Below are 23,554 nucleotides of genomic sequence, written 5' to 3'. Positions count from 1 at the left end.
GTATGCTGAAAGCGCTTCTCATGCATTCTTCATCCGTGAGCGCGAAGTAAGATCGTCCGCGATTAACGGGTGGAAATAGTGCAAGTCTCGGTGGAACCGTGCTCATGTCACATACATACACATTACGAATAAATTTTTGCTCCTCAGATGTGATTTTATTTGCATGCGTCTTTCGGTTCGTACTTCAGTGATGTAACGATTCATGTCTAATCGATGCTTATCGTATAGGATTTTCTTGGACTTGCTAACAGGTTGCACAGGATTTTGTTGGAGTCGCTAACGAGTGTTTTTAGTAGATGGCTGATAATTGGGGTGAGTGCGTTTCGAATACCATTTTTTTTACTATCTTTTCACCACATACTTTTATACGTCTGCCTATTTGTCTTCTAATTTCAGATGATGATGATTTTGAGCCAGAGGTGGAGTCTCTTGCACCTCCACCTCCACCTCCACCTCCGATAGTCGAAGATGTTGTCCCTCCTGCGCCAGCAGTTCAGAAGGCGAAGTCAACAGCTAAGGTGATTTTTTTAAATGTGAATTAATAGCTTCCCTGTCTTTACATCTGCTCACAGCTTCTTTACAGACATTTCCCAATATGGAAAGTTTCTCTCGAGAATTGACTGCAGCGGAGAAAGAGGAACTGCAAAAGCGGCAAGATCTCGCACTAACCATGGAGATGTTTGGAGGTGCACTTTGTTTGCTCATAGATTGTTTTTGGCTTCCAATTCATCGATTTCTGCAGAGGAACCGCAAACTGGAGATCGTCGCCCTTATAGTGAGATTATTTCAAAGGATGAATTCGAAGATTGGGGATCAAAGGTATGTCTTTTTTTTGCATTTACAACTGATGCAGCTACCTCTGATTCAATACTTCAATATCATTTTGCAATGCCTTCTCTTGCTTTTTATCCTGCTAGCACACTAACAACTTAACTTTATAGCGGATGGTGTTGCACATACATTTTCCTCGAAAAAAAAAAAACATTACCCACATTCTTGAATGCTCTCACTGTTAACAAGCTCTTCCAAGAAATATCTAAAATGTCCTGACCTCATCCTTGCTTGAGAATTTTCAGCTGATTTACTGTCTTCCTTTGTCTTTTCTATAAGCTTACACAGTCGCCGTAGAATGCACTGTTGCCTGACGCTTGACGTCCTAGGCGTAGGCAGCGCCAGTGTGAGCATATTCGATAGAATTGTCGACTTGTTTCTATGGATTTTTTCTTCGTTTCTTTTCTTGGAAAAGTTTTTCATCCATCTTCTTCTTGCTTACTAATGTATGTAGTTGTAGCATTCTGTAGTTGCACTCATAACAAATTTATTTTTGTTGGCGTCGATGTCGTTGTTCTATCGATCTTCTCATTGATCGGGAGAAGCGGTAGACAGTGCCTGCCTCCGCCGAGGACGTAACTTTAAGCAGACACAATATACGGTTTGACCTTAATTCTTTAGGCTCTTACTAGCTCCTTCAATCGCACTTCGGGTCACTAGTGCAATTCCGCGGTGGTGGGTTTCACGGAAATGGCTATGCTCTGCAACTGCTTAGTACAGTTGGGCACATTGCGAATTTCGCTACACCCTCTTCTTCTCCAACTAGTATAACTCATATAAACAACTGAAGTTGCCCACCCGCAAAATTACAGATGTGTTGCGGTTTCCCTTCGTTGCATTACTTGTAAAATTCTGCATAGTTGAGGATCTCCTTTTAAATGACTTTACTTACTTGACTTAATCGGCTTAAGCTTATTTGTTATCGGCTGGCGCGATTCCCCGCATCTTCGCTGAGGTGGTCCATTCTTGAACATAGCTCTGCCCAACCTTCTCTACCTTCAGCAAGCTGCTTTTAAAAACAAAAAGTAACCGGCATCGCAAATTCAGTTTCGCCCATATCACATCGGATTTTAAAAAAAGTTAAAAAAAAATCAGATATCTTGTAGAGCAAGAAATCATTTCTCGAATAACATAAAGATTTCGTTAGTATTTCTCACTTCTACTAGCCAATCAAAGGCGACAGTAAGATCTTGGTCATTCGATCCCATCCTGGACAAAATTTTTGCGAAATAGAACAAAATTAAGGACCGTTTACATAGTTTTTTTAAAACAACTTACGCGTGAATTTAACAACATTTAATGTGACAGAAATTAGAAGAAGGATTACTTTACAAATTGGTTAAATTACTATTTTTGAGGTCTCCTAGTTTTTCTCGGACTTCAGTGGAAACTAATTTTTGATAGGACTAAGATGGGGAAAATTGACATTTTCCCCTTCTTTGTGGTATCAAAAATTTGGAAAAATGGAGAAAGTCAAAGTTGGATCCTTTGCTGCATTACGAGTATAATCACAGCTAGTAAATATCAGAAGTTTAGCAAGTTTTTCCATTGTAGGGAAATAGTATCGCTTTTTTTAAAAATCCTTTTCGTGTTTGAATCGAGTCTAGAAAAACCCATGTCGAAAATTTCTGCTTTTCGAGTGATGTTGTTCTGTTAAAAATAAGATAGGGAAAAAAACAAAATCTTTGATTTTTTCCATCCAAATTCCAAAAAAAACTACGAGTTTCAACATACTAGTTCAAAATTTTTTTGAAGTAATCCTCGTTTTTGTAAAGCATGTGCTGCAACTTGCATGACTGTTCTCAATTTTTTTTAAAGGTTTGCAACAATCGACTTCTTGCCTTACCCTTTCCTCCTTCCTTTCTCTCTTCCCCTTCTTTTCCTTTTCCCTCACCTCTTTTCTTTCCCTCTCCTCACCAACTTCCTCCCACCACACCTTATTGCTCTTATCCTGTGCTAGCTAAATTCCAACGTACGCCTAACCGTGGTCGGTATTTCCATGTCAATTTTGTGTATGTGTACGATAAAACTCGGGCATCGTGAAAGTACACAACAACACCATATTTCATTCCGTATTCGCAATGACGCTAAATTGCAGATCGGTACTTTTTTGGCTACTCGGCATAAAGCAGCACATTATGGTGATATGCTCAACAAGCTCCTTCAGGCGGTGGCAGAGAAATGTATGTTTTAAAATATCTTGTAACTTGTTTAAAAAACTCCTTTGTTTGGAAAGGCGATTGTGCTGTGAAGGATTTCATTCCAAGAGTAGTAGTTTCTCTTTTGCTTCCTTCTGTTTTGCTTCAGCGCTCCTTCTAATGAAATGAAACTCAATCGAAGTTCTGGGATTTTATTAATTCTTAACGGTGTGCAGACAGATTTCGCCGTGCAGGCCTACTCCCAGGAGCGAATAGTCTCTTTTTCTGTTACTGACGTGAAGATTTGTTTTAAGAAATTACGACGGTATAGTTCTCTGAGTTTTTAACCACTCTCATTTCTTCTTATTTCAATTATTCCACCACTTAATTACTTTTTAATAGGTTGTTTTCATTGTTGCTCTTTTTCAAGCAAATAACTATTGACAAGTGTGCTTCCACAACGGAGTTTGTAATAAAAGGCTTGTAGATAGATTAAACGTCAGTCCATCCTTATCCGCCTGAAATCCTGATTATTTCCCGTAGAAAGGTACAGTTTGAATCCGACTCAATTATTATCGAAGTGTGTAGCTAAGCTCACATTTTGACTTTTGATTATGAAGTCAGTCTACCGGTCATTTATTAAACGATTTTGTAAACCTGAACCTGACTTGAATTGTCACATCTTTAGAAATAAAGGACATGCCACTTTTCGATCACATGATATCTTCTTATTAGAGAGGTTAGACGGTCCATGGATGTTTTCTTTTAGTGGATGCTTCAGAAGTGCGAACAATGTCAAATTATTTGAAAACATTGGCTGACGCTAAGAAAGCTGCAGACAAAGTAAAGTTTTTTTTAAAATTACTTTTCTGCTGTTTTGTCATGATCTTGTTGTACTTACTAGTTTTACATGTTCGATTTTTAAACTTACAGTCGAACATGGGTAATACGATTTTTAAACTGTTTTGATTTTGGGTCAAACCTGCACCAGGCCAGAAAAAAGCTCCGAAGGCTACCTTAAAGGTGAACAAAGCAAGCAATAAGCAAATATATGACGATTATGATGGAAGAGGTGAACTTTGCAGATATCCTCTTTTCCTTATCTATGGCCTTGTTTCCTAAACACATTGTCTTTTCAGACGACTTCGACGATTTTGACGATTTTATGTGATTATGCTCATTGATGATGATTTGGTCTGTTTGAGGCGGTGATAGTTATAGTCGTGTCAAAAGAACCTGAATCTCATTGCCGTTGAGTAAGCGGTGCCGTGGAGCGAGCGGTTGGAATTGAGGTGGGACCATTACCTGCTTCATTTGAACCGCAGCATTGAATGGATCTAGTTTGAATATAACCTCGATCCCAGCCGCTACTCTACACCGCATCTTTTCGAACGCAGCCGCTTACGCAATTGCACCGAGCTTCCGGTCGTTTTGACTCTTTTATATCTTCGGCTGATTGCATGTTACTTCTTGACCAGATGTTTGCTGTTGTTGTTTGTTACTTGTACTTTATCAACCATATGATTTAAAATTTCTATATCTGTAATCAGAGCTTTTCCTGTTTGCTGTTTGACTGGATTATTACATGGTAGACTTCGGTGTTTGCGTTGACTCTATAAAGAGATGAGTTTTATTAAAGGTGTTTAATAACTGCACTGGTTTTGCCCACCTTATATGTCATACACTTATAAAAAATCCTTAAAATTACTTTTTTTTTCGAATTGTGATGTGATCATGGTAAATTCTTTTGGTTATGGTGAACCGGCACTAAATTTCAATCGAGATTTGAAACATTTCAATCTGAATACCAAACATGAGATGTAGATTTTACGTGTTTCGTGCTATTTACGCTTTTTTATGATTCTCTGTTTTGCTTTTATTGCCTCTTGCTTTTATTGAGGGATGAAAGGCTTGGTTTGCACTAGGGCGGATTGGAGCCATCGACCATGCGGCTACAGCGGACCTCTAACCGCATTAATTGTTTGGTACTTAGAATTTGGGGTGAGTGTAGCGCAATGGCAAGAGGCATCCGCTTGATTGTTTGGAACAGCCCTAAACCAACCAATCTCCTTGTCCTTCCGCGGACCATAGTTCAGACTCGTCTGGGAAGATGAAGACACTGTAGTGTACATAGGCTGGTTATCGCAAGTATAGTCGGGTCAAAACGACATGAAGCAAGGTGGATTTGCGTACGCGCTCGTAGCGTCGCGGTGGAGGCACCAGTTGGAAGTTGCGAGGTGGGACAATCACAAACTGCAGCGATGGATGGTGCCAGCAAGGGTTCCAGTGCGCTCCTAACGCAGTTGCATCGTGTTTCATGTCGTTTTTATCGCATTTATATATATAATAATATGATAATTTTATTGTTTTTATTGGTTTTTTTATAAGTTTTTATTGCATTTATATATATATATAATAATAATAATATTATAATGCATTTTCGCATACCATGCGGACCAGCGCCGGGCCCTTTATTCTTTATTCACAAGTTCTTTCCTTTTTGGTCTTGTCGATCAACTCAGTCGTGTTGAGATGACCATGATTTATGCAGTAAATATCCTATCAAGGACAACGCTTCCATGAAGATCTAATTGAAAATATTTGTATATTTACTTGCTGCATTTATTCACCTTGCATTCGTGTTTTGAAGTATGTTTAGATTTACAGTAATTAGGTATATGCTCAATTCACCGAAGAATTCTTGTAGAATGACGCAAACGGAGGAAATTTCACGTTCTCGGTACGATCGTTCCTCCGAAACGCTGGATTCGGAATCTTTAAGGCAGCTGCTCGAAGATGGAGAATTGGATACCCTACGTTGGGAAGATGACGATATTTGTTAGTGCAATCATTATTCTCATTCTTTTTTTTTCAGACGTGAAGAGAATAGCGTTTGATAAGGAAAGTAATGTTGTGACTGCAGTTAATACTTAAGCTTTGCGATCGGCGGCGTCTAATAGTCGTCTGCCTTACGACAAGTTGACAGCTCAGGAGTTGGTCCATTTCCCCGATGCTTCGGATGCCAAAGCTTCTACAAACTTGTATTTGTTCATAAGAAACAAAATAGTGAGTTGTATCGATTATAGGAGTAGAGCTAATGATTCATCATAGTTAAATCTTTCATTATCATTCCGATTATTTGCATATATTCAGTTACAACTATGGTTGCTCGAACCTAACGTGGAGCTCACTAGCGAAGATGCCATTGACCAACTCCCAGTTCCTTTTAATAGTATGTTTTCCCTTCTTTTCATAGAGTTTCTTGTTCCCGATTAGTTACTTATTTACTTGCTTACCTATTCATGACACTCAATGGTCGCATTTTAACACCCATTATACCAATATTTTGATTGAAAGTGTTGTCTAGGTGATCGTCGCTTCGTTCGACGTATTCATGGATTTCTTCAACGATACGGTTTCATCAATTACGGGAATTTTCATCGTCTGGCATGTAGGCTTTCTTTCTTTTCGTTTTGGACTATATAGGAAGAACTAAGCGTTTCAGCTGCGTTGGTTCTGACTTCAAAGAGAAAGCGCGTCATAATTGTCGGTGCAGGTGCCGCCGGTATTGCAGCTATGAAGCAGCTTCACTTTTTTGGCTTTGATGTTGTGCTCTTAGAAGCACGAGTGAGTTTTACTTCTTATGGCCTGAGTTTTATAATGGCAGAGGAACAGTAAGAGTGAAAGGGCTCATGTTGTTTCTTTATTTCGCTCTATCTCATATCTAGCTCTGTTTGCTTACAGAAACGACTTGGTGGTCGTGTTCATACGTATCATCAGAAGGATTCAAGTGTAGTTGCAGACCTGGGAGCCATGGTAGTTACAGGAATAAGTATGTTCCCATTCTTCTCATAATTTAATGTAGGTTTGAAAATAATGAGCACTAAAGAATGATTGGGTACATTTCAGAGCAGGAATTTCTCATTTTTATATTCAGATGTTTTTTTTGTCGTTTAAAACATGAATTGTAGCATACTATTTATGAAGTACAATAGGTATGGTCGAGTCAAAACGACATGAAGCACGGTACAGTTGCGTAATGCTGTTATCGTTGCGTTATCATGGAGAGCTTCATAAAAAGTCAAACATTGCAATAATTTGGATGAAAAGAAAAACAAAAGGAATGTCGATGTTATCCAAGTGTTTAAGACGGGAATCCAATTGTAACAATGATGCGGCAAACTCAGTGCACTCCCGTTCGAATAACACCAGACTGTCCAATCTACGATGAGTATGGAAAACTTGTGGATCAGCGTAAAGACGAACTGGTCGCAGAAGCGTTCAAGCAAGTTGCGCTGTCTACCGCCAAATTCTGATACTTGTGTATGTTATTTCCGTACTTTTAGGAAAATTGGTGATACTGCATCGTACATTGCTCACACTTTGGGGATAACGGAAGTGAACGGGAAGAAGTTAAGCATAGCTGATGCGTATAACAATATTTTAGAGTGGGTGTTTCAACGTTTCTTGTAACTTGAACTTATTCTTCGTCTAACAATTTTTGTTGAGAATTTAGAATGTTGGAACTCCGAATGCAAAGAAGACGCCTCAAGTATTGGCAGATTTATGAGGAGATACTTGAGAAAATGAAGCAAGTGCAGAACGAGGTAGGCTGCAGAATCTGCTTTTTACTGTTTTGGTTGATTGCCGTATTGGAATTACGACCCAAAAGGGCTGCCTTCTCTATTTTTCGTTAAAAACCAATATGTTTAACATTATCACTAGTTTGGAATCAACGCGTACTGACAAAAAAAATCAATCAAATTACGGAAGAAGTCCATTACTTATAAGATATGACTTTGGTACTTTTATGTATCGTAAACATCCATTACAATACGGAATATTTTCTGTGCAATTGAACGACTGAGCATTCAAAAAGTGAGAAGCAAAATAGAATCGAAATGATAAACGTAATGAAGTACGAAAAAACGGAATGGAATAACGGAAGGAAAACAGTAAGGATAGAGAAGCGTAAAAGATCTACCTTTCCTTGAATCTTGGTGTATTGGCTTCAGCATGTTTAGAACAGCCGTAAGGGTCACATCTGATATCTAGGAGCGGATCAATGCTATCGCGAATTCTCACGGTTGCATAGCTAGTGTACCGCGTTTGTCTTGGTGTAGGGCGAGAATATGCTGCAGCAGATGTTTCAAATAAGACCAATTTCTGTTCTCCTTTCGTAACCAACGGCTTGACTAGATCGGTAGCGCTTAGTCTGGTAGAAAACGGTCCTAACGACCAAGTGAGAATTGTTGAAGTACCTCCCTCACATCTCAAGAAGCAATTAGTTCGAAATAAAAGTAGGATCGCTCTTGTCTAAGTCCGTCCGCAGAGTTCACAGCTGCGCGAACTGCGCCGCCCACACTTCTAAGTTTGATGGTTATTGAGCGTTTACAACTGTGCGGTCAATAACCATCAAACCACAGACCGCGTGGCTGTGAACTATGCGGGCAGCCTAACTCAAGACTGTGTAATATGCCTGTTTTTCAAGGAAGGAGACCGCATGGTCTCTGCTGTAGTCTAATTTTGTGGAAAACATTTAGGAACCAATACATCGGAGAAACAGGACAACCACTTTGTGTTCGTGGAACACGTGGCATTTCCAAGAACGCCAATATATTGGTTCCTACTTCTAAACAGTGCAACATTAAAGAACATCTAAATGGGATGAAACAATCGAATACAGCGACTCCTCTTGAAGCTCATCGCAGACAATCTCATGAAATTGCCCTGTTTGCATTGCTGGCAAGATCCTAAGGAACGAAAAAGGTCCAAAAATCAATAGAAAGAGAAAAATCAAGGGAAGCGTGCATAGCTGTGGCCAACGAGTTCGCTCTGTATCAAGACGTTTGCGGATTTTGATCTACGATCTTTTGCGTGAGTTATATCTGGGTAGTATTCTAGTTAGTCTAGAGATTCAAAGACAGTCGAACATGGGCAATTCTAGTTAGTGTTAACGGAGCGATTACACCATGCTGAGGTCCGCTAATATCACGGCAACTTGGGCACTGAGGTGAGCACAACGATTTGGGCTCTTTTGGTTCTCGGTCCCCTGTGTAATATCTTAGTGGATGATGACATGTTCTGGATGAGGCATTTGAGAGGATATATTGCAAATGCTCTGACTTTCCAGGCTCTCACGAATGTTACAAGATCATTATTACTAGTCTTTATTATGGCGAATGCCGAAACGATAGCTGTAATAAATACTGTTAACAATTTTGGCTCTTGCCCCACATTGACAATCGAATAGTAAGGAGGTACTTTAGACTTAAAGTCATCACCCCTCGAATCTGAGGTGGTACGGGTTTCAGGTTAATGGGTTAACGCCTATACGGGGTCGTTCACTCTCCCTGTATCGTACGCTGATACATGGAGAGATGAACGGAATCACCCTCTTTCCTACGATCTACGAGTCCCTATAGGCATTACCCAAAACCCGTACTACCCCAGATTCGTGGGGTGATTTCTTTAAATCAAAAAACGCGGTGACCACGGTAATTGTCTCGCGTAAGGGTTTGTTTACACATTTTTTGAAACGAGCAGGTGGTTTTCTCTTCCCCGCAAATCCTCTTGTCTTTACTCTTTGGACCAACCTCAAAATTGTTTTCCGACCTGAAACAGAACAGAGACAACACTAAGAAATTTTCATTAGCACGCAAAGCTAACCATATGCGAAACGCTCTCTGTGGCAGTTACAGATTACATTTACAGTTACTTTTCCTGTTGCTGAAAAAAGAACCCCTTTTACGGGGCTTCGAGGTTCACGCGATCACGCCATGGTGACGGCTGAAAACTTGATTATATACCCTACTCAACGGAACGGACCCTCACGCCTCTACCTGCTTTGGAGACCTCAAAGTGATTTTTCGAAACGAAGAAGTTACATACTACACTATAGCCGTCGTTCCTATTCAAACTTCCATCTGTACGGTGTGTGTGAAGGCTCCTTTCTGTAGTGACTAGAAATAAGAAGCAGCTGTGCATTTCATGAGGGCAGATCGAAGACAACTGGGTTAAAGGCATCACCCTAATCTGGGGTGGTGCGGGTTTCAGTTGGGTAATGCCTATACGGGGTCGTAGATTTTGGGGAGGAGGGCGATTCCGTCCATTTCTTCCTAATTGCCGTAAAAAACGGCCCGGAAGATGCGGCTTCGAGCGGTTTGGGGCGTTATTTTCAAAAACGAGTTCGGTTGTGCACGCGCCGCATATTCCGGGCCGTGTTTTTACGGCAATTAGGGAGAAATGGACGGAATCTCTCTCCTCCCCATTATCTACGACCCCGTACAGGCAGAACCCACCTGAAACCCGCACCACCCTAGATTCGTGGGGTGATGCCTTTAAAGTGTAGTTGAGAGGAGGGGGCCACTCAATCCCGCTCTTATTTGTGAAAGTAAATAACTAGATCAGTAGGGCCGTGAAACCTAAGCTAGTCTTAGAGGATAAAGGGGGACATGTAAGCTAAAGTTACTTAGAGAGAAAAAGGAGGATAGAGCTTCTCCGCCAGCAACCTTGTGTTCAGTAAAAACCCTTTGTGCACAACAAGCAAGGCTTGAGTTCTCACATACAGTGGTTTTCTCATGTTTTTAAGCTTGACACAATTACATTGTAATAAGTGATTAGGTTATATTTAAAACACTCCATCTTGGAACATCCAGTAAGGAAGTGTGAGTAGAATAGTATTAACAAAAATATTGTCAAATTCATCTGTTGTGAGAACAGCAGCCAAATTTAGATAACTTTGTACAAGAAGAGTGCAGTGTTCCTAGCGGATAAATTGAAGTCATCGGATAGCAGCATTCCTCTTACACTGGATCCAGACTCACGGCTAGAGCAAGACATCCTACGTCGCTGTTATAGGCGCGACCTCGGTGAAGCTATCAAGGTTGGTAATATATCTCGCAATATTTGCAAATTTCTTCTTTGTTTTGTAATATTTGATGTCTGTATGTGGTTTTACAACCATATGTTTGTTTAAGCGTTACGATGCTGCAAGAGAGCGTTTCCGTAACTTGGAGACCACGCTTCGTAATCTCAAAAAGCAAGAGCCTAGGTGAGTTTGGACCGAATTTTCCTTTTTAATAATACTGCACAGTAGGCATTTCTTCAATTCTAATATTTTAGTTCAAATTCCGACTCTAATATATTTCTATGATTTTTTGACTTCTCTCACCTTTACTTCCTTTTCTCCTCGCTAAACAAAGCTGTATTTCTTAAGAAATACGAGCATCTCTTATTGTGCATGATCAAATTGTTGAAGTTTTTGACAGACAGCACTGTGCATCAAAATGTAAATGATTTTCCGTATCTAGAAGACTTGAATGCAGAACATAACTAACATATTGCATGTATGTGGTCCAGATTTTCGATAAAATAAGAGTGCTTAATATTTTACTCTGTTCAGGTTTTCCTTTGTACCAATTGCTCAATCACCTTGCCTATTGTAGAGCGCCTAACTTTGTTACATCGCTAGCAGCGAAGCCAAGTGAATTTGATAACAGCCAAACAAACATATTATCTGTATGTGATTTTCCTTATGCTGTCTTCTGCGAGTGCAAAAAAAAAAAAAAATTTGAATACTCAAGTTCTCGACGGTGCACTTTTCCCATCATTCTCCATATAGGTTCTTCTTTTCAGTGAAGTCTACATGAACCAAAGGGATCGTCGTCTGTTAGATTTCCACTTCGCGAATTTGGAATATGTTAGTGGTGGAACATTAGACAAATTATCTCTCCAACATTTCGACCAAGATGATGAGTTCCAGTTCACCGGCTCGCATATGGCTAGTAAGTGTCACCAATTGTCTATGTCGTACTGCTGCTACATCTGCATCGTTTTTACTTTGTCCGAAGTTTGTAAGGTTATGCTAAGAGTAACGTTTTTCGCATGTTGTATGAATAAGAATACGAACATGGGACAGACGAAGAGAAAGTATTGCTGAAAAATCTGTGAGCCTAGGTGCGATATGGAGGAGCTGGACCCTCGTCAGGTAAAAGGGTCTAGCTCATGGGGTGCAGCTCAAGTGATGAGGATCCCTTCGCCAACCGTCCAAGAGTGAAGGGGGTCGCAGCATCAGTTCCGACTATCGCATCTATGTCTTTGGATAGAGTTTAGAAATTTTAGTAACTGGAAGCAGACACATTAAAGTAGTTACGTTTGTCTTGTCCGAATGTTTATTTTGCGAAATTAGCGATTTTTTACCCATGCCTTTCTTGAATCTCATTTTGACAAATGTGTGGGAAATCTCATTTGTTAAGTAGGTCTGGAAGTTTTTTTTTCATGTTTTTACTCACCATACATATCTAGTCACTCTTCTATGTTTTTTTTTCTCCTGTTGAAACATGTATCTATCAAAAGTATTCAGTGTTTCAAAAAGAGCTAGCTTGGCTGTCGAAAAGCTAGAAACAGTCCTTTTTTTTGAGATTTTTGAAAAAAAAAGTACAAAGAATGATAGCGCCGAGATCGAAGCAGAATGAGAAGTGAGGAGGGGGTGCCGTTATAATATTAGGGTGTACGGAAAGTAATGTCCGCTTTGATACGGCAAATTCAAACAGACATATCTCAGTTAAAAATAAACTTTACTAGTTAAAGTAAGAATCATTACGATCGACACATTTTTGCCAACGAGATAAAAGCTTTTTTATACCAACAGCGTAACAATCTGGAGATCTAGAAGCTAAAAATTCTCTGATGGTCGTTTCGATATCACCTTCGTTTCGAATTTTATGGTTCATTCCTCCCAGCTCCTGGCAGTACTTCTCTGGGATGATGGCTACTCAAGGACTTAGGAAGCTGTAGTGGATCAGACCAGCTGCAGACCACCAAACTGTCAATGTGATCTTGGGAAAATGTATCTGCGCCTGGTCCTAGTCTAGCCGTTGTGCAGATCGTCTAAAATTGTCGTGAAGGATCCAGTTTTTACCGCACGTCACGATCCGATCCAGAAAAGGGTCGTTTCTGTTACGAAGAATGAGGGCATATGAGCGCTTGGAACGGGCGCATCTTCGGACTCTTGCTCATGCGGTACCCAATTGTCCAGCTTCTTCGACTTCTCAATTCCTCGCAGATGGACAAAAGCGGTGCTGCACGACACTCCAAGTTTCGAAGCAAGCTTCGAACAGAAACTCTTGGATCTGTTTCAGATAAGGACTTTAATCGGACGTCGTCAAGCTCCAACGGTCGACCTTCGTGCCCCGCATCTTCAAGACTTTCATCTTCACTACACAATTAGTGAAGCAGCGCCGCACCAAACGTTCGTTAGTAGTACCTCCCCGAAAACAAGGTTGATGTCACGAATCGTCTTCGCCGCGTTTCGACCAAGTTTGAATTGGAACAGGAGGATCGCTCGAAGTTGTACTTTGTCCATGTGGGATAAAAATGGCGCTAAAAATTTTAAAATCAAATCAGTGGGCAAAACCGTTCTCAAATTTGGATAGAGCAAACAACGTGCTTTAAAACTGTATATAAGCTCACCGCAAGTGAACAATTGTTAATCCGAAAACAGGTCACTAATGTCGACTTGGCGAAAACGGACATTACTCTCCGAACAACCTAATATATCACGTTTTCGTGTTTGATGAAAATTGTTTCGAAAGTGATCTCTTCAAGTTTTTTGGTAGCCAGTCTAGTTCCGTTTGGAACATCGACATCGAGTGTTTTGGTGAAAAAAATAACCAAGCGGCAAAAAATTTTTTGACGAGTTTAATGTACTATGATAAAGTGGGTTTGTATACTTCGACCACTCAGTTTGCAGTTCGCGACGGATATGGCGATTTCCTTACTCGGTTGGTTACGAGCGATGTTGCTGGTTTCATCAAACAAAACGCAGTTGTTGAGTCTATATACTACGATGAAAAAGGTAGGTTTAATTTCTTCTACGATTCCGAGCCGCACCTTTTTATGAATACAGTGATATAGATGGGGCGGGTGTAGCGCAACCGTTGAGGGATTCCGCTGTCTGCACGGTCGGTCGGAAGTTCGAATCCGCCCTAGTGCTCACAAAGCCTTCCATCTATCCGGAGTCGATTAATTGGTACCAGACTTGCCTGGAAGTATAAAAGCACTGGCTTGACACGACGCTTAGGCCCCTCTGGAAGTCATTGTATAGGCCAACACACGTTCCAAAACCTCAACTAATTGCAGTAAAACACGTTGGCGCATCCTATGTGGATTGACATGGCAGCGGCCTTATCTTTTAAATTTTATATTATTTATCACGAAAGATAATCTAAATTTAATTCCACATATATTCAATAGGATTAAAAGAATTACAAAGGGTAAAACAAAAACGATTAATTGAGTCCAGATTCTAAACCAACAGTGAATGAGATTCCAGCAATATTCCCTCATGCAAAACGAACTATTTATTTTCATAAGCTGGAGTTGCAGAAGCATTAATTCGCGCGAAACGTTGAAGCTGAGAACTTACTTTGCAATAGACCCTTCCAATCGTACCAGGCGCATGCTTTTCAAAATATTCTTGAATAAATAATAAATAATAATGGTAATAAATTAAATATTAAAATATTCAAGTGGATTGATTAGCGCCAACACCTTACTCTTGATCATTTGATGATATAGCTTGGGGCTTTCTTTGAAGGCATCGACGATAAAGTCTTTGTCAATCCATTGATCACTCTTGCGCACAAGTGAAACTGGGAATAAAAGACTCTTACTGTGATCAGAATGGTTACCCGTATGAATTGATCTCGAATTCGCAAAAGAACTGGTGTAAAAATTCAACTTCGACTACTTTTCAGTGCTGAAACGCAGTCAGAAAGTGCAGAAATCTGGTCAGAAGCGAAAACAACATTTCTCCTGTTCCCTGCAGCCTTGGCGAAAGCTTTATCACGTTCATATCAAGTATCCCGTGTTAAGGTGTCAAAGTGCAGTATAAGACTGACGACACGACCAACACAGTTGATGGTGACGTCTGCCTGTGCACAGTTCCACTGGGTGTGTTGAAGCGGTCAATTAACGGCTGCACTGATGCACCAAAATTCGAACCTCCTCTGCCGGAAACCACTGCCAAAGCTATTGCTGAGATGGGCTTTGGTAATTTCAATAAGGTAACACTTGGAAACGTTTGTGAAGAACTTCTATAACTAACGCATTTCTCTGATATGTAGTGATTTGAGGTTGTGCTTATCTTTTCTCGTCCGTTTTGGGACGTCACGCAGAACTATTTCGGCCATCTGAATCACTCCAGGTAAGTTATTCCTTCCAAAGGATATTCTTTAGCTTGTGGCTCTACATTTTTATTCTTTAATGTTATTTTCGACAACATTGGGATTACTGTTTCAAACAACATATTTTCTCATTTTCAAGGGCGTCTCGTGGAGAAATGTTCATGTTCACCGCACTCACTAAGGCACCTGTTTTGATTGCTATGATGGCTGGTGAAGCTGCTAATCTGGAAGCCCCCAACGAAGTCTGTTACTCTCCTACCATCGTCCACTACAATTCATTAGTTATTTTTAAAACCATCTCCTTGATTCAGGTAATTGTACGGAAAGCGATGAGCGTTTTGGCAAATATTTTTGGTTCAGCTTGCCCAAAAGGAGTAAGTTTACCATAGTTGTCATTTGGAACTTTATTATTTTATTTATGACCACTTTGTCGTTTACAGCCAGTTGAGGCAGTGATCACTCGCTGGCACAAAGATCCATTTGCATGCGGTGCATATGCCTACATACCATGTGGAAGTGACGGTACCGTTTTGTTGAGAAAAAAAAAATCAATGAATTTGTCTTCAAACTGATGGAAGTTTGTTGACAAAATGCGCAAAAGTTTTCAGCTTTTAACCACAAGGAAAATATTACCTTCTGCACAGGTGACATTTGTGACATACTAGCTGAGCCCGTTCGAGCATGTATGGAAGACGGGTCGTACAGTGGTGAGGAACGTGTGTTTTTTGCAGGAGAACATACAAGCGGAAGATATCCGGCATCGGTTCAGGTGAAGACTAGCTTTTGGTTATATTTTTGGCTTCGGTGGAATTTTGCCAGCAAAGACATTGAACTGTTAGTAAATTCATGCGACTATTACGACCAACTCCCGTTATTCTGGTAGCTACATACTTTTTTCTCCTTTTTTGTTTCACACTCCACACTTGTGGTGCGTGAAAAAGAAATAGAAAGTGGAGAGTAGATGAATTTGTGATAGGAAAAAAATTTGGATTGAAATCTAAGGAAAATCAAATCTTTTAAAAAAAAAATAATAGCGCACAGCGAATGAGGTTCTGTTTTCAAAAACTCGTTCTTCCGGTGTTCACAATGCCTGGTTGTGCTGATCATAAGACGACTAAATGAATGTTGAGAGGAGTTGGATGCTCATCTAATTAGCTGGACTATTCTTGAAATTTTATGTTTGGAAGAATAAATGAAAGAATACAAGAATAAATGAGTACAATATCTCGATAGTAGTTGAAATTGATAGGTTTTCGCTTTTTGAACATTGAGTGTTGGAAACCTAGAAAAACGGAGCGTAGAGATAAACAGTCACCACTACAATGCGCGGTTTATGGTCGAAGCAAGAATCCAAAACACGGGGATAGTAAACTCATCCAGATCTCCTGACAGGTTTATCCTATGGAGTCGATAGGTCGGTACCACACTTGTCTGATCAGAATAAGCTTACCGGCACGGTACATCGGTTGCTCACCAAAAGTCATTACTTATGCTGCTAATTCGTTAATAAACCTACGATTCTGAAATGAGATCTAACGAGTTGCATCGCAGAGAGATTGATCGGCGCCAACCTTCCCTTTATTCTTAGTCCAGGGACAAATGCGAAGGTTAGGTACAGCTCGACTTTATGGACAGTAACGTAATCGTATACAAACTGGTGGCAGCACGTCTTGACAGCGAGAAAAGTCGTTATGCCCGTTGCGAGTTTGTTCTAACTGAGCGCTGCCATGAGAACAGAGGATGAATCGAAGGGAATGTTTGCGTAATTTTCACTTTGGGATATGGTTAGTATGAATTTTATGGTGGTCAATATTGACTCTATACCATTCACTTTTCAATGGAAACTGTGGAGTCGAGATGTCGCAGTACTCTGTGAGAAAATTCCTGAATAAAAACTTCTTTTCTCCTGGAATTTCTCACAAAGCCATCAATTATACAAAACGCAAAATTTCCGTCGTGCAAATTCCCATGGACATTCAGAAATCAAGAGACCTCAAGTTCGGGTCTGCTAGATCGTTTGACACATCTTATAAACCATAGTGGTAACTATCTCATTAATTAGTCTCGCTATGATTTAAAAACAAGTGTAATTTCATTCTGCTTTTCCTCAAACCAATATGATAAACACTCTTTCACTGACCTTGACAGAAAGTCTGCAAAATTATCTATTCACTAAATTAGTAAAACTCCTGAATTTAAAACTCCCGGGCTTATCCAAATGCACTTTTTTCTTGTGTTGGTACAACCTTCACTGACATCTTGTTACATTTCATGACAGGAGCGTCAGTTTTTAATGCTTCACTCTTATTGAACTTGTTTGACGTTTGCCTCCAAAAGATCATTCTTCACACCGCAGGGATGTGCCAAAGCGTTCAGTTCAGTTTAAGCCTTCTGAATGCGTCTCTAGCCTATGCAGTCATACACCATGCCATTTTATACAATGGGCAGCCTATATAAAAGCCTACACAAAATTTGCGGGGCTCCGGAGAGACTGGTTGGCTTTAGGGTTTCGAAGCATCCACCGTGCAGTCGCTGAGGTACTTCTTACCAACCAACCAATAAGCTATCTTTACTGTTCTTCTTTTTATGAGGTTTTTATGGATATGTAGCACTTTAACTCCTTATATATAGTGGTTCTTAGTTCTCAAAAATAATATAAATGATGCACTTGTGATATGCCACTGTTAATTTTCTCTGTGCGTATAAATGACGAGGTCCTTATGATCTTTGACAATGTTGTTCTTTTTTAATTCCCAGGGCCCTAACGTATATTAATTTTAGGGAATTTTCTATTTCTCAATATTTTCTTCCAGGGTGCTTGGTTGAGTGGTATCCGTGAAGCTGCGAGGATAGCCGACCTTTACCTGGGATGCCCGTTCTCAGCATCAAGTGTTGCAGATCCAGAATGTGTCCTGCTTGATAGTGATGACGATGAAGAACCACCGAAAAGCAGCGGAGACGGCGACGACGTCGCTGACGAGCTTAGCGCTGGAGAATTGAAGGAGAACGGCAGCTCACATCCAGCGGGTGTGGGCAGTGGAGAACCAGAATGTAAACGCACAAAAACTGAGGATTTTAGTGAGTAGACTCAATCACGTGTTTTCTATCTTTTTAAAACCGCATGTTTATTTTTTCGGGGATTCTATTTTGCTAATGCAACAATACTTGTTCTGTTTTGACGAGTACGAACACTAAGCATCAGTGTTTTGTTTCGGATATTGGCTCTACTTTTGTTAGCACGTGTAAAACTGCAGATCTCTTGGAACGAACATGGTCGTTCACGTGTTGCATAAATTTTCTTCTATTTTCAAACATTCGTTCGTTGTACTTTAATTTTTGACAGCTTGTTAATTGTATTTATGTCTCTTCCACGTCATTCTTTGCGATTTTTAGATAATCACATCATACAGTGGCCGCAAATAGTGTGACTGGTTATTTTATTGCTTTTGACTTGATGTCTTGTTATCTTCGTTGTTTTTCTGTACAATTCCATCTCCAGTTAGTCATTCTTTCGCTTCATTATTAAGAAATCACTAAGTCCGGATCTGAGAAGTTACAAATAAAAATTCATTTGTGGTTATGCAAAACTCAAGGGTAAACAATAATTCTGCGCTGTTTACAAGAATTTCTTAAACGACCGAGTTCTTTAGTGAAATCCAATTAACACATTGCGCGGAGTTAAGCGATCGACGTATTGTTCTAACTGTATTCGTCGAACTCCCCAAACTGATTACGACGTCATATCTGCTGGGCAGAAAACGGTTGATGTAGTACAAGGTTGTCAAGAAAGCGCGAACTGAGGGATACAAATGGTCAAAGTTCGTGACGGTTATTGACAGAATAAAAGGATTCTTTGTGATTTCAAGTTGAACAATAGTAATATGACTGAACGTGAAAGTAAAAAAAGGAGACCTGACATTGCAGGATTGGCAGAGGAACTTCGTTTGTGTAGGAAAATGGAACAGTAGCAACCACTCATGTAAACAACTGCATTGTTGCGACCAGAACAAGCAGAGGTTTCGCCAACCGTGAAATCCTATGTTATCGTTCCACCAGTGACAAAGGTGAACGAGGTCGAAAAGTGCAGAACAGGGCACAATCATCTCAGCTTAGCAAAGGCAATGGCTGTCACCAAAGAGAGAACGTTGCAGTTCGACCGACAACTGATTTTTCCTTACGTCGTCGGAATGAATCTGATGAGTGATTTTTTTAATGAATAATTTTGAATGACTATGGATCTGTCGTAAACTAGTGGGAGGATGGTGATACCATAAGTTGGAACTGGAACCATCTTGTTTTTTTTTTTTTCGCAGGATCTTTCAGTTCCAGGCGGACCGATTTCGAAGAAATTTTCAGTGTTGGATCTTTCTCGTGAGTCGCTGGGGTTCGGGATGCAGTTCTCAGAAATCTCAGCAAAAGCACAAAATAGTATCTACAAATCCAAGAATCTAAAATCTCATGAGCAAGCAGCTTCTTACGCTCGAAAAAGAAGTCCTTGCATTGATGAAATTGACCCGCATGAAACAGATCTTTGCTGAAACAACATATTAAAGCAACTTTTTCGTAACGAAATGAAAACAACTTCAATCGAAGATTTTGGAATATTTGCACAGCCAAACACAGAATCTGACATCTCTAAGCGAAAGATTGCTAGAAAAAGAGCACTACCTGTCAGGAAGATCCAGTTATTACCAACAAGGTGTTGCAGCTCTATCTGAACACAGCAGTGAAGTATGGCACCTATTACACTGATTGTGTCATTGTGCGCAAACGGAATTTACACTGATTGGTAGTGATCGCATTGTTCTGAAATCTCTTAGAATGCTCCCCGGTTGCCTTCTCTTCTCGATCACTGCATTAATAATTTCCAATCGAATTACTCTCCAAGTTTTTGCGATACAGTTCAATCACATTCCTTTGCAATACCTATAGAAAATGTATTTAGCCTTCATGTGACGGCTGAATATCTTAAAATTCAAATGAGACACATAGTTGTGCAACAAAAACATGGGAATTCTTTAAAGCGGTTTTTTTCGGTACTGTCATGAATTCAATCGGCGATTTGGTTAATTGTACCTATACGTTATACCAAAAGTTTATAGATACTGGCCGAATTTCACTGCCAGTTTCGCCGTACTTTTTCACTTATGCTTCCCGAAAACCAGACTAATCGAACTATTCAAGGCAATCGTGCTGAATTTGCCGGAAAAAATAGCACAAAGTAGCAAAAGTAGCAAAGTACAGTCCGCTGAGTAGCAAACTTTGAATAGAATCCACTTGAAATTTTCGCTGAGCACGCACACTGGTTCAGATTTTCTTGCGAAGAAAAAATCAAATTGAGGATGTTGTGGTGCAGCTCAATCACTACAGTACTCTTAGTACGTGGTTTTCTGACAAAAGTGTTTCGTGTTGGCAAGGACGGTCGAGGAAAAGTGTCTCCCGGTGAGAGGAACTTTCCGAATGATGTGACGTTTACAAAAAAGAAAGCCGCTTCTATTCCAGGAGCGATTCCTACAAGGAGAGTTAACTGTTCATTTGTTCGAAAAAAAAAGAACTACAGGGTTGTCGTGCTGAGTTACGACAGATGTGCAAGCGTATTTCAATGGTTTCCCCAGGACAACTACCACTGGATGTCATAGCCAAAAGGGAGAGAGTTACACTTGGTGAACGCCAGTGTTCCGTTGTTGTTGTGATGCAACAAGTAACGGTGTCTCATCATTTGCCACGGCAGTGGTCTCGTCCTTCAGCGAAAGATTAATGCATTTGTTTTGGACGTCAGCAAACTTAACCGTAGCGACAGGTTTTTCTCAACGCCATATAAGACAACGTTATTGTGTACACTTCATCAAATCTTTTTTTCGAAAGAAGTATATTGCGTTGCCCACCGCCATGTTTGCTCTCCTTTTCGCACGATTTTTACTTTCACACCACACTTTTTAAGTGGGGCTAAGCACTTTCCTCGGGAAACTGCGATTTTTTGTGATGAACTTTTCAAGGGTCACTTTGACCGCAAAAAAAGGCGCTTCTTTTTACGAGAACACAACTTTCTACAATCTCTAGAAGTGAACTTCAAATTTTTGACTGATTTTGTTCTGATCTAAAATGCAATAGTGGTTGATGAGTGGACTGCATTACAGCATAGATGGGAGCATATGTTCCAACATAGTCCACTATTTAATGAATGGATTACTGTATTTGAAAGACGTTTTGAGAACCACAGATCCATTGACGATGAGCTTAAATCTTTCGTTGTCCCAGAAACTTGTAAATTCTTAAGCAAACCAACAACTTCCTTAAAAAGTTGCAAGAAAACCAAAACTCCTGGCGGCAGTTTTTCAAGGTTAACCATTTCTGGTTGTGCTAAAATGGGCGGGAAATGGTGAGAGCAGTAGAGATGCAGACAAGGCACTGTTGGGACGTTTTTCTATATAAATACCACATCGTCAAGAGAAAGCAAGTGTCGACAATTTTCTTGTTGTTTGTGTTTCCACAAACTACATCTTTTCGACTGTGTTCCCGTGATCTTAGCATACTTACACAATTCCAGTAAGTTTGTGAATATATGCCTATATGGAAGACTGTTCAGAAATGTTGTACGTCGTGGTTCTGCTATCTTTTGCCACGATCGCTCATTCCCAAATGGTTCGGCAATGCACATGCCAGGAATTCGAGCCGTGTAAAAATACAGCGGCCGGGAACATTATGCAGTGTGCTGACCAATGCCAGGTAACATTATTTATCGGTGGGTTTGGGTGGCACAATTATTTTTCACGAAGTTTGCAGGGCCAAATAACCTCACTAGGTGCCTCGTATCCAGCCTTGAGAGGTTGTCTAATGTCAAAGCAAGCAATGCTCAACTCTGCTATCGGCTGCCAAACCCAACAGTTAGCCGGAGCGTGAGTTTTGCTGCCCTTAACAATATCTGATCATCTCAGTGAACAGATGACAAGCCTTACCACCAAATAACCCATATAGGTTATTTAAGCCGATGTCTATTTTGAAATTAGCGCTATTCAAGACAAACAGTAGCGTCAATTTTTTCACAGCCACTCGATGTTATCTGTTGACTTTAATGGTACAAATTTTCAGCACTAAATTTCCAGCGCAAAGTAACTTACCTTTTTCAGCTGGGAATTATTGCTCATTTCTCTTTTGGGTATATCTACTCCGTGGCGAAGGACAAGTTCACCTATATTTCAAAATTCCATTTACTCTTGATAATTAAACTGAAAAAGTTAAGATACATATCATTGCGTCTGAATGAGAGCGTGCAAAAATGAGACACCGGAATTTGTCCTTCCTTCGTGCAACGATCATTTTATCACTCTCCAAGTGAACATCCACTGAACCTCGACGGAGGAAATCGAAATAACATTTTGTGCATCAGATGTGCGGCAGGTGGAGGTGGAATGGTTCCAAAACGGTACCCAGAAACATTGAAGTTAGCCGCTTACGCTGAGATAAATTCCATGCTAGCTAGATCGGGTCAGCTCAGTTTTGCTTCTATTACCAACAGATTCACCCATGTTGATTGCCACAGTACTCAAAATATACAATTTAGGCATCCAGGCAGAGGCAAAAGGTTACTTAGCAGCCGGTAAGAAGTTCGCCACCTGCATCATGAAATGCATGGAACGTGGTTCGGGCAACTGTTTCAAAAAACTTGGGTAAAACTTTATTTATCTTTTCGCTCCTCACAAATCCTAATACTAGCTGTTCTCAGGTGCGGTTTGGCTCTTCCTCCCGACAACGTCCTGGTTCAGTCCTCTAAACAGTGCGCCATGCGCAGCGGTTTTAACACCAACGGAGTGCGTGATCTGTGCCAATGTATTGCTGGTGCTGGCGTCAGGTTCGTTCAGTACTGACCCTGAGCTAATGCTCAGTTATCTGTGAAGTAAAAGATCATTTTTGTCTGCTTCAGAGGTCTCGCTCCACTTTGCGCAAGAATCCAGATCTCATAAGTTAAAAAAGCCACAAGGTCCTCCATTATCCACAAGTGATTCGAAGCCAATCGCATGCAATAGATGTTATAGATCAAATGTAGGATATGTGATCCATGTACATATAAACGAAATGAAGATCGAAGTCCAGATTAACTACATCTATGTTTATTTGTTTTGAAGCATCCTGAGTGTCAAATGGTGATCAAACATCGGATTCATTTCTGGCAAATACTACTGACTCCTTACACGCGGAAGTTAGAACTAACGCATACAACAGGCTGGGCAAAAAAGTGCCCTCACACTGCCGAGGTCTCCGCAGTGTCCTCATTCTTCGTTGATGATTGAATGATTGAATAGAGGCGTATTTTTCGCAAAAGTGACAGTAACCCATCAGGGTTACAATTTTTGGATCAAAAGTAGGGAGACTGGGTGCTGATGAAAAAATCACAGTCAG

The 23,554-nt window shown here is 40.3% G+C and overlaps 2 protein-coding genes across 4 annotated transcripts; both read left to right on the top strand.

The window, feature by feature from the left end:
* Positions 1-296: 296 nt before the first annotated feature.
* RB195_006444 (uncharacterized protein) lies at positions 297-18,497 on the top strand (the record flags this gene model as incomplete). 3 transcript variants are annotated; one of them, XM_064179523.1, is made up of 32 exons in its annotated part: positions 297-312; positions 397-518; positions 584-686; positions 743-819; positions 2,930-3,014; positions 3,739-3,812; positions 3,993-4,041; positions 4,109-4,136; positions 4,231-4,261; positions 4,334-4,462; positions 4,963-4,970; positions 5,677-5,807; positions 5,905-6,035; positions 6,123-6,201; positions 6,337-6,420; positions 6,475-6,596; positions 6,714-6,801; positions 7,119-7,254; positions 7,316-7,417; positions 7,486-7,576; positions 10,705-10,854; positions 10,949-11,022; positions 11,607-11,755; positions 13,723-13,827; positions 14,847-15,037; positions 15,107-15,177; positions 15,297-15,399; positions 15,469-15,531; positions 15,598-15,679; positions 15,802-15,926; positions 17,971-18,235; positions 18,412-18,497. In XM_064179523.1, 32 exons carry the CDS (start codon positions 297-299, stop codon positions 18,495-18,497), a joined length of 3,150 nt encoding a protein of 1,049 aa, XP_064036469.1. The 3 variants fall into 3 exon arrangements, with proteins under 3 accessions (XP_064036469.1, XP_064036471.1, XP_064036470.1); XM_064179521.1 differs by lacking the exons at positions 297-312; positions 397-518; positions 584-686; ... (7 more) ...; positions 4,963-4,970; positions 18,412-18,497 and having other exon boundaries at positions 5,678-5,807; positions 17,971-18,243; XM_064179522.1 differs by lacking the exons at positions 4,231-4,261; positions 4,334-4,462; positions 4,963-4,970; ... (19 more) ...; positions 17,971-18,235; positions 18,412-18,497 and having other exon boundaries at positions 3,966-4,041; positions 4,109-4,140.
* A 3,248-nt stretch (positions 18,498-21,745) lies between these two features.
* Positions 21,746-23,118, top strand: RB195_006443 (uncharacterized protein; the record flags this gene model as incomplete). Its single annotated transcript, XM_013448674.2, has 6 exons — positions 21,746-21,883; positions 21,941-22,053; positions 22,545-22,642; positions 22,719-22,824; positions 22,881-23,006; positions 23,079-23,118. The coding sequence occupies 6 exons, from the start codon at positions 21,746-21,748 to the stop codon at positions 23,116-23,118; spliced, it is 621 nt and encodes a 206-aa protein (XP_013304128.1).
* Positions 23,119-23,554: the final 436 nt, after the last annotated feature.

Source organism: Necator americanus, chromosome I (genome assembly GCF_031761385.1).
Source record: "Necator americanus strain Aroian chromosome I, whole genome shotgun sequence".
NCBI lineage: Eukaryota > Metazoa > Nematoda > Chromadorea > Rhabditida > Ancylostomatidae > Necator > Necator americanus.
This window is presented reverse-complemented; position numbering and strand designations above follow the sequence as displayed.